General features: G+C 37.3%; 1 protein-coding gene across 1 annotated transcript in view; it reads right to left on the reverse strand.

Moving 5' to 3' along the window:
* The window catches only part of ufsp2 (ufm1-specific peptidase 2), a 126010-nt gene that overhangs the window by 15922 nt on the left and 98097 nt on the right, over positions 1 to 11991 (reverse strand). The window contains exons 14-17 of the mRNA XM_059974020.1: positions 11791 to 11974; positions 8372 to 8435; positions 6869 to 7023; positions 3380 to 3572 (exon numbers count right to left, since the gene is read on the reverse strand). Of these exons, the coding sequence (XP_059830003.1) occupies positions 3380 to 3572; positions 6869 to 7023; positions 8372 to 8435; positions 11791 to 11974 (596 nt within the window). The remainder of the gene's footprint in view (positions 1 to 3379; positions 3573 to 6868; positions 7024 to 8371; positions 8436 to 11790; positions 11975 to 11991) is intronic.

An 11991-nucleotide genomic window follows, 5' to 3' on the forward strand; every position in this document is an offset into this window, starting at 1 on the left:
TATTGAAAGGGATTCAAAAGAAGTTGGGCATCAGTTCAGTTTCTGGCCTTGCTCAAAAATAGAGAAGTTATTTCAGCAGGAGTCAACTGCTTGCTCTTTGGGCACGTGTGGAATATAACCTCTTCAATAGCCTAGTCTATAGTGCCACATCAACACCTTTCTCATTCCTACACCTAGGACTCAAATCTCACTTTGCAGCTGAATCCTTGAGCTCCTGACTGACAGACCACAATCAAAAAGGATAGGCAACCTCCACCACAATTATCCTTAATACAGGTGACCCATAAGGCTGTGTTATTAGCCCCCCTCTCTACTCCCTGTACATTCATGACTGCATGGCCAGATTCTACTCTAATTCCATTTACAAGATTGCAGATGATACCACCATAGTCAGGTACATCTCAAATACAGGAGTTGGAGAGCACAGTGACACTGTACATGAAAACAATCTTTTGTTCAATATAAGCAAAAGAGTTGGACATTGACTTCAGGAAGTGGAGGTGTTCAGTGGGGTAGCAGTGTGATTGTTCTTGTTTACATCAATGATGCTCAGATCCAAGGGTTCAGAGCTTCAAGTTCCGAGGACTGAACATCACCGATATCCATACTGGTCAAACAACGTTGACGCCAAGGCCAAGAAGGCTCACCAGTGTCTCTACTTCCTGAAGGGGCTAAGGAAATTTGGCATGTCCCCTTTGACTCTTGCCAATTTTTATTGATGCTCCATAAAACCATCCTGTTTAGATGCATCATGACTTGGTACTGGAACTATTCTACCTGAGACCAGAAGGAACTGCAGCGAGTTGCTTTCTGAGCTCAACACATGATGGCAACCAACCTCCCTTTTATGAATTCTGTATATACTTCCCGCTGCTTCAGAAAAGCAGCCAGCATAATCAAAGACCCCGGGCAGCCCAGATAATCTCTCTTCTCCCTTTCCTATCAGGCAGGCAATACCAACCTCTGAAAGCACATACCACTTGGGTCAAGGACAGTGTCTATTCTGTTGTTATGCCTTTTGAATGCTTCTACAGAAAGACAACATGGACTCAACCTCCAATCTGCCTTATGACCTTGCACCTCATTGTCTGCCTGAACAGCACTTTCTCTTTAATTGTAAGATGCTATATATTCTGCACTGTTATTGTTTTACCTTGTAATACTGCAATGCATTATTGTAAATGAATTGATCTGCATTTACGGTGCCTTGGAACATGTGACAATAATAAACTAATTAACCAATCTAATTTACATAAAGACAAATACACACGGTCTACTTATGTGAATGAAAGCGATCAACTATCGAAAGTTAAGTAGACTAACACAAGTAAAAGGAGCAGGAGCAGGCCACTTGTGGTCTCTGGCCCATACCCATTTTCCTCATATCTAACTGTAAGGCAAAAAATACATGTTGGGGGATTGGGACTTAAAACAGAGAAAGAGCAGTGGTCTCACTTCACCCACTCAAACAGACTAATTAGGAGTAGTAAGACCTTCTAGCTGCTTTAGGCTACTGTAACTCTGTGTTCCCATTAAACTCTCACTCATTAATAACTTATGCCTTAAAATATTCAAAACCACTGCTTCTCTTGAAGCAGAAAATTCCTAAGATTGATATCTGCCTGAAGAAAAATATGCCTAATATTAGTTTAAAATGGGCAGCCCCTTTGAGTCAAACCCATGTAAAGAATGAATTCTATTTTTACAGATATTCTTAACTCAATTTTGTCTGCAAGTCATAAAACCCATGTCATCAAATTTGCAGATGATACGATATTGATAGGCCTCATTTTCAACAATGATGAGATGGCCCTCAGAGGAGAAGCCAATACTCTGACACAGTGGTGCCAAGAAAACAACCTCTCCGTTAGTGTTGAGAAAACGAAGGAGTTGATTGTGGACTACAGGAGGAACAGAGACAGGCTAGCCCTGATTGACATCAATGGGACTGTGGTTGAGAGGGTGAGTAGTTTCAAGTTCCTCAGTGCAGACATCATTGAGGATCTCACCTAGACTATACATCGTGGCTGTGTGGTGAAAAAAGCACAACAGCATCTCTTTCACCTTAGAGGCCTGAAGTAGTTTAGCATGAGTCCCCAGGTCCTCAGGATTTTCTACAGAGGCACCATCGAGAGCATCCTGACTGGCTGTGTCATCACCTGGTACGGGAACTGTACTACCCTCAATTGCAGGGCACTGCAGAGAGTGGTGCCGACAGCCCAGTGTATCTGTAGATGTGACCTTTCTTCTATTCAGAAGATTGGCAGCAGCAGGTGCGTAAAAATGGCCCGGAGGATCATCAGGGACTCCAGCCACCCCAACCATAAACTGTTTCAACTGCTTCCGTCTGGCAAACAGTATCGCAGCACTAAGGCCAGGACCAACAGGCTCTAGGACTGCTTCTTTCACCAGATCATCAGATTTACCAATACAGATTCATCTGATTGCATATCTGACTGTACATACATGTATATAAAACAATAACGTATTCAATCTTAGTGTCTGGGCAATATTCTCCCACATTTCCCCTCTTTATTGCTTGTACATTGTGACAGAGTCACAATATAAAGACTTTTACTTCCTTAGATGCAAGAAATAAAATAAATACAAATACACAAAAATCAAGATATGCAACCTTACCTCAGCAGTATTCCAATAAATGTCAAAGGTTCAAAACTGGTAAGAATAATAATTTAAAGTTACAGAAAGGGGAAACCTGTTTTACTGTTAATGGGATTTTTGAATTTAATATTATGGGAGCTCCGTTGTATGTGGAAATATGCTAACAAGATGGGCTTTCATAAGGGGCAGCTTATGAAACTCCAAGTTCTACACATTTCTACAAAAGGAAACATTAATCACATCCACTCAGTTAAGGCTCAACAAAAAGCTGAACATTTTAAGCAAGTCTCCTCTCACTCTTCTAATCTCCAGCAAATACATACTTACCCTGTTCAGCCTTTCCTCATAAAACTCAATCCAGATATCAGTCTAAGAAACCTACTTTAAACTGCTTCCATGAATAAGGAGAGAATGCTGTACAGAGTACTCGAGCTCTGTTCCCCCCAATACCCTATATAAGTGAAGCAAATTCAACATTGGTCTAGTGTAGCGACCAAAAGCAAAAGTTAGCAGTAACTTAAGAAAGCAGCATTTTTTACTTATTCAAGAAAATCACCTAACTCTTCATCAGAATATTATAATATATGCAATATTATAATATATTACCCATTGATGTCCAATTCAAATACACTTGACATACACTTGAAAAAAGTAACAATTTAAAACTAAAAAATTATATCTAATAAATTGCTCATCTGTACACATCATAACGCATAGGGAGACTGCATAAATTAAAAAGAACCGTCTCTAACCATACTTTGCGTTGTGGTTCCAGTTCTTCATCAGTGATTCCAGCAGGATATATTAGAGTAGTAAGAGTAGGTTGTTCTGGCAATTCAAAGTGAAATGCTTGTGGTATTGGAACAGTTTGTCCTTTTGTAAATCTCTGAATACACTTCTCCATTTCAGTTAGCTGTGAAGAAACTGATTGTACAATTTGATCCAGTAGTCTGCAAAAAAAAAAGTTTATGATTAAAAATGCTTTTGAAAGCATAATTTTATTAAAGACTAGTTTTCCTGTCCACTCATTCTCAGCCACTGCTTTCTCCTCAGATGATGGTAAATATAGAGCACATAAAATACAGCAAAGGCATAGGCCTTTAAGTCTACAATTTCTGGGCCAATGTAAACTAATCCCCTTTGCCTGCAGATAGCCTACGTCCTTCCATTCCCTGCCTGATCATGTGCCTTTCTAAATGTTGTTATTGTATCTACTTCCACCATTTCACTTGACAGTGTCTTCTAAGCACCCACCACTCTGTGTAAAAATAAAATGTGTCTTGTAACTTTCATTTCTCCTCCTCACTTTAAAGCTTTGTGTTAGTATTAGACATTTCCACCATGGAAACACCCTATCAATTCCTCTCACTGCTTCTATCAGGTCTCTCCTTTTCTCTGTGACACTCAGAGAAAAGAATCCAAGCTCTCTTTATAGCTAATACTCTCTAATCCGGGCAACATCCTGGTGAATCTCTTCTGTACTCTCGCATATGCCTCCACAATCATTCTCTATTGTAGCAATCAGAAGTGCATACCATATGTAGCCTAATGTCTTATACAGTTGCACACAACTTCCTGAACTTTACACTCAGTAGTCTCATCAACAAAGGCAAATATCCCTTCTTGCCACTTCCAGGGATCTATGGATTTCCCTTCTTGCCACTTCCAGGGATCTATGGATTTCCTCCCAAAGTTCCCAAAGGATTTAAATTCTGTTCTTTATTTTGTGTGCCATTTATCTCCTCTATCTTAATTTCAGCATTCAAACCTGTGGATTTTATATATGAAATTATTATGTTTTAGTTAAGCGAGGTAGTAAAACAATTTATAATTACTAACTTCTGAATCAATGTTCTTTTCATTTTTATTCAAAGTAATTAATATCCTTTGTGGAATCGTACTAAAACTGTTTCCTTAAATATTAAAACCCTGAAAATAAGGAAAAGAAATCTTATCCTAAAATGACCCATGCAAACCTGTAATAAACCTGACCTTAAATCTTTGCTGTCAGGCAATACCACAGATTGCCCTACCATCTGGTGAAGGCAATATCTTGTTAATCAATGCAGAGAAATAAACTGCATTGTTTGGCAGCGTGTCTGCTCTGGATATCAAAAGTTCCCAAGTCAAAGTAACTTGTGCCAAAAGAAACCATTTCAAGGCTTGTTTCAAAGTTCTGTAAGGGATACATATTGAATTCAGCTAATCTTTTTGATCTTATTAACATAATGCAAATTTGCATGCTGCATTTGAAATAATCCAGAGATTATATTTTTGAGATTTTTTAATTTCTCAGATTCTTTCAACAGAATCTCCTCCTTGGTCCTATCAATGTAGTGCTCTTCATATGAATTATAGCAATCAGATGTTTTCTTTTCTACGCTAATCTCCTTTCCTTAATCCTGCCAGTGGCGAGTCAACACAGCTGGGGCTGAATCATATGACTGCAGCAAACAGTGTCATTCCCCCTTACTACATTATCTCCAAGTATTACTACATCCATTTTCATTCCCCAAGCTGAATGCACTTCTGTGCCACAGTCATGTGATCACTGCTCATTCTCCCTGCTCCCTACTCAACTCCACACAGGCTGCAAGAATTTTGTACCTGATGAACAACGGCTACAGTACTACCCTTTAGAACCCCATGCCAGCCTCGGTCATAATGTTGGATCAATTCTGCAGTACTTAATCTAAGAGGTACAACCACCTCTTTCAGCAAAGCTTCCCTTCTCTCTAAAACATTGCAGTGCCCAAATCTCTAATTACAACTTATCAATTCTGGCCTAAAATCCTTTGAGCTACATTACTTAAGCTACTGATGTTGTTGCCATGGAATAAATGCTTTCTATTAGCTCCCATTTACTACATGAACTGCCCATGCATGCCTGCTTAAATCTAATTATTTAAACATCATTCCTCATATCTTGACAGCCTCTTACTCAATGTCCATATCATGCAAAAGATAGTTAACAGGCATTATAATAAATCAACCTGGGCCTTAGTAGAACCCAGAGACTTGAATATCTACCTGTTTATGTTCTAAGTCAGCCATTTTCTATTAACAATTGAAGCAAGTTAACTTAATCACCAGGCAAGCCAAAACCTGTAATTTATCAATTTTTATTGCTTGGTTACCATACGAAATATAAACTTTTAACGGTTAACATAAAAATGAAATAATCCAATTACTCACCAAACCCCAGCTCCATAGTCACTACCCTTAGAAGGCAATTCACATGATGCTAAAACATGCTGTGACAACATAGGTTGCAACATTAAGCAGTTCAACATCACATTAAATTAATGGACATTAAGGCTGAAAGTCCACTACTGCTTGCCCGCACAATTCACTGAAAAATTCATGATAAAATTATCTTGTTTTTCAATAGAATTCTTAATAAATATCTTTCATACTAACATCAATGACAAAATAGTCATTTGGAAATCTGATGACAAAAGAAGAATACAACAAATCTACTTAATTTTTACTCAGAATTAGCATATTTAAATTGGATATTGGATTATGTGCTTCTTCGGGGTTTATTAACATTTCCATCATTAAAAAAAGTGCCTCCCTGTTACAGAAAGTAGCCAATGTTAGCTGAGTAACAATACAGCCATTGCCTTACAGCACAAGTGACCCAGGCTCAGTCCTGATCTTGGGTTCTGCCTGGGTGGACTTTACATATTCTCTTCTAATTGCTGGTTTTGCAATGATTGCTGCTTTCATTGGGTGCTCTGGATTTAAAAGCAAGTTGGTGGGCAAATTCACCACTGTAATTTGCCCCTGTTGTGTAGATGAACAGCAGAAAATAGAAGGAATTGGTGAGAATGTGGGGAAAATTGAAAATGGAATTAAAGTAGGATCAATACAAACTAGATGGTCAATAGCACAGACTCAATGGTCTGAATGGCTTGTTTCTGTGCTGTGACTCTATAAATCTATAGACATAAGTTGATATTTAATACTGATCTTTGAGAAGAATCCATAAATTAACAGCACATCAGAATGCTTAAAAATGTTTCCTTGGAAGTGCTTAAGCCAATGCGAAAGCAGATTAAATAATTAGGAATCTAATGCCTCAGAATGAAAGCAAACAAACTTGGACAGCAAATTTCACATCCTGTTGCAAAAATTCCACTTTGGTATCATGGAGAAAACCTGCCAAATTCTATTTTATCCAACTGTCATTGACCCATGTACATGTATTCAGAAACTACTTAGTATTTAGAATGTCACATACTTTGCCCACTGGTCATCTGGATTAGCAAATATTATAACATCAATAGGAAGAGTCATCTTAAAATGTAACTGTGGCTTGGTATCCTGCTGGATGAACACACTTTCAACTGTACCAGGCCTTGACATCTCAAACAAAAGCTCCAGGTTAATGACTCTCTGAAAAAATAGAAACAGTAATGTCACAATCAAAGTAATTAAAATATCATATGGTTTAACAAGATATAGAAGTTTAAATCATTGAATGTTTAAATATGCTACTTTTAATGCAGCAAAAAGAGTCCTATACCTGAAGTTGATCTTGCAAATCTAAATAATACTCAGCTCATTCTTCCTTGCTGCTAGGCAGTTCTTAATGTCAATAAGTACTTCTACATGATTCCAGCATAAAACAATGGGCCGACAAACAAAACGGACAGAAAATATGGCATTTGCTGGGAAAATATGACATTTTCTGAATAAATTCTGCTTAGTTCTAAGGATTCAGATGAGTGTTGAAGTCTTGGGTGGACAAGTTGAGCTCCAATACTATTTCCCAGTTGGACTTTCTATACACTCCAACAGAAAGTTGGATTTTGCTGAAATTTCCTAACTAAACAACCTAAACAATCAAAACAATTGGAACAATAACACAGCAATGTATAGTATAAAAAAGCAAGCAATCTGCTTCTGTAAAATAAGCACACACATGGAAAATCACTGAGTAAAGAGTTTCAAGATGATTTAGAACTAACATAAATCTTCACTTAATAAACTTTTAATAACAAAAAGCAATGGCATTAAGGAAAAGGGTAAAAAAACACTTTGTAATTCTTTACAGGTTTCAATATCTTACAAGTAGATTAATACAAGTTCAGAAACAAAGGAGTCAATCAAGTGTCAACAAAAAAGTAAGTTCACTATGGTCCAGAAATGGGCAACATCTGATAATTCAATATGTAGTCAATTTGCTAGGAAATGTCACATAACGTACATTAGATCCAACAGCTCATGCCAGCAACAGAAATGCAAGCACCCAACCCCACCCCTCACCTTACTCTTTCTGTTGTAATTGAATATCTATGAGGGTGGTGTAGTTGATATAATGATTTATTTGAGAATTAATCAGTTCCAAAAACTGTATATTTAATATAAAAACGGCCTTCTGTAGAAAAATACCAAACCGGTATTGATTATCTATTTTAGGAATAGCATTCAGCCATTTAAACGTTCTGTCTTTGACAACACTGCTGCGTATTGATGTTTTAAACAACTTTCCAAACAAGTTTCAGGGGAACTGTGATTCCAAATTCAGTGCAATAAATTTACTGGATGTGAATTTGTGCTATATTGAATCAATAAATTGCTCTGCAAGGGCAAAATCCTGTACAATTAAAGTCATGATAAACTGCCCCAAATGTGTATTGCTGCTACTATACTGACACAAATACAAAATCATTAAATCATTATATATTTTGCATCAGAAATACATGTAAAAACAAACATTTCTCAAAACTTGTATGCTTACCAGAGGTTCAATTTTCAGAGATTTCTTTTTGGGAATCTTTTTAAGATAGTCATTGACCTCAACTCTGAAATAAAATTATAAATTTGTGATAAGACAATGCACATATAGAAACAACTGCACAAATGCAGCTTATTCACTCATGCATCTAACAACCAATTTGTAAAACATCTTCCATTAATATATTTTTACTTAAACATTGGCATCTATGATGAAACATTGCACACCAGGTTTATTAAGTGATTATTCAAAGCCTCATTCCATTTTCTGTAGTTCCAAACATACTCAGCTTATGGTCAATCATCAACTCCTACATACTAGACCTGCAACAAATCACATCATACTACTTTGGCCTTAAGATAATTAATTTAATCACTTCATTTAATTTTGTCAGTCACTCTTACATCTCAAAGTACCTAATTTAATTGGAGATTTTTTCATCTCCTTTCATCGTAGGTAGGGTACCAGAAGAAAGGTGGATATTTAATGTTTATTTAAGAAGGGTAGTAGGGAAATTACAGGTCAGTGAGCTTTACATCACTGGTATGGAAATTAATGAAGAAAATCTTGATTTCTGTACAGTTGGAAAGTCAAGAGCTGATCAGGGATAGTCAGCATGATTTTGTGAAAGTCCCGCCTCACTAATTTGATTGAGATTTTTGAGGAGATAGTTACAACTAAGCACTACCTCAGAGTTCGAGACACAGATTGGATTACGACCTCTCTTACTGCCTGCGTGGAGTTTGCACTTTCCTCCTGTGACAGTGTGGACTTCCTCTCAGTGCTCTCAAATCCCAAAGCAGGTTGATAGGTTAAATGGCCACTCTAAATTGTGCCTAGTATGCACGTGAGTGGTTAAATTGGGGCTAGTTGATAAGAAGCATGGATAGGGGAATTAGAATTAATGCAAGATTCATGTAACTGGTGGCTGATGGTCAGTCTGAAAGGGCTTTTTTGTGGTGTACATTTCTATGACTATGAATTAATTAAGATGACTAATGAAGGCAGTGCAGGCAGTAGACTTCGTCCAAATGGACTTTGGCAAGCATTTGACAAGATTCCACATGGTAGACTTATCCAGAAGATAAGAATCCAAGTTGAACTGGCTGACTGGATTCAAAATTGGGCTGTGATAGGAGTCAGATACATACTTTTCTGATTGGAAGATTATGACTGAGGGATCAATGCTGGGACCTTGTTATTTGCCATTTATATCAATTACTTGGGCATGAATGGAGAAGGTATTTGCAGATGACGTGAAAGCTGGTGACGTGTAGATAGTGAGAAGGTTTACCAATGCTATAGCAGGATGTAAATAGGATGGAAAGGTGGATTAGAGTTAGCAGATGGAATTTAACCCTCTCAGGTGTAAGCTGATGCATTTTAGAAAGTCAGACAGGAGTAGGACATATACAGTAAATTGTACTGCACTGAGAAACATTAATGAACAGAATAAACTTGAGCTTCACTCGTCCAGTTCTGTTAAAGTGGCAATAGTTAAGTAGTATGCAGACGGCATATGGCCTTCCAAAGATAGAGGTATCTGAAACAAGAAGCCTTCGTTTAAGGTGAGGGGAAGAAATTTTAAAGAGGATTTGAGGGAAAAGTTTTTTTTTTTTTTACAGATAGTGGCTTACATCTGGAACTTGCTGTCAGAAGAGGTGCTGGAATCACATTTATCCACTAGGTTTAAGAGACATTTAGACATATATTTGAAAAGGCAAGGCATAGAATGATACACACTAGTGAGAGAAAAAGAGGATTAGATGGACAAAAAAAATAGCACAGATACTGTGGGCCAAATGTTTGTTTCTGTTCTGAACAACTATGAGGGATACACTCTATGGACACTGCACACAGAAGATAGTGTACTAACCAAAAAAATAAGCTGTATTTTAGCTGGTTTCGTAGATTTAGCTGCCTGGTATCAGTATCTTTGTACTACATGACTTCAATTAACCAATTCTAGTTAGTTACCCAATTACCTACAAGACTAAAGGCTACATATGACAAACACGAGAAAATCTGCAGATGCTGGAAATCCAAAGCAAAACGCACAAAATGTTGGAGGAACTCAGTAAATCAGGCTGCATCTATAGAATTGAATAAACAGTTGATATTTCAGGCTGAAACCCTTCATTAGGAGATACAAATATATGAAATAATTGCAGAGTAAAGTGCTCCATCTCTTCATGCTATTTTACTTGCTATTTTATTTCCTTGTAATTTAAAGATATATGACTCAGAGAACTTAAACTTGAAAAAAAGTCATTTTAAAAATGAAAGCAGACTACTCCCTTGTTAATCAAACTCTGACCAACTCTATTAAACTCATGGGGCCTGTCTCCTGTGCTGCTCTGAAACTTATGGTACCCACTTTCTCATAAGGAGACTAAAAGATTGGTACAAAGGTTCATTCTTCAGGAACTCTTAGAAGGTCAGAGAGGTCAAAAGGGAGATATGTTTGGGAGGAAACTCCAGACCTTGACCCTAGCAGTTAAACAAGAGCCCATCACTGTTTAAACTCAGAGTCAAGAACTTCCAGAGAGACGCATGGTTAAAGGGGCTGATGAATACAGAAAGATATATATGAAGGTGGAATGGTAGTGTAGTGTTTAGTCAAATGCTTTACAGCGCCAGCAAACACCAGGGTTCAATTATTGCTGTAGTCTGTAGAGGGCTTGTACGTTCCCCCATGACTGCATGGGGTTCTTCCAGGTGCTCGAGATTTCTCCCGTATTTGCAAGATATGCAAGGGTTAGTAAATTGTATGCATGCTATATTGATGTCAGAAGCATGGCAACATTTACTGGCTGCCAAGTACAATCCTCACTGGATTTGATGCAAATGGCGCACTTCACTGAAAATTCCAATGTATACATGACATAAAAAGGCTAATCTGATCTTTAATCTTTATGCCAAAATGCAACATGCATTTATATAGCTCTTGAAGAAAAGGGCAATTCATCCCAAAGAGTGTCACCAGAATGTTATCAAATAAAATTTGACAACAAGCAACAGAGGCAGCCTTTAGGATAAATGTAATCTGACAAATAGGCTTTAAGAAGCATCTTAATGGAAAAAAAGGTTGACCAGAGAGGATGAGGTATAGAACTTTAATAGTCTTGGCTAAAATAGCATGACAATCAAAGGTAAAGGAATTAAAATTACAGATTCTCAACAAGACTGAAGGGAAGACTGAATAAAAGTGTTCTTCTATGGTTGAAATAGCAAAGAATTCAGTGACTCCAAATGCAAATTAAAATTGAAAAGAACAAAATCAATACATGAAAATGTAGATATTCACCTGTAATTTAAGAAGGTTTAGTACCCATGCTTCAAGTATTAATTCCTAATGATAGTCTCAAAAACATTACACAAAAATATTACTGACATACTTAATATATTCCACTGTTACTTACGGCACAAATTTTAAGATGGATTTGCAGCTACTATTCTCGTTCAGTTCTGAAGGCTGCGTAGACTTATGGGATGCAGGCCATATAAACAGGGAACTATCCACACCAAATAAGATGATACTTTGTGAATTCACCTTATTAATGGCATCTGAGATGGCACCTGAAACACCTTTTATAATTTCCTTTTCTAATTACAGAGAAGAA

The sequence above is a fragment of the Hypanus sabinus genome, chromosome 7 (genome assembly GCF_030144855.1).
Source record: "Hypanus sabinus isolate sHypSab1 chromosome 7, sHypSab1.hap1, whole genome shotgun sequence".
NCBI classification, from domain to species: Eukaryota; Metazoa; Chordata; class Chondrichthyes; order Myliobatiformes; family Dasyatidae; genus Hypanus; species Hypanus sabinus.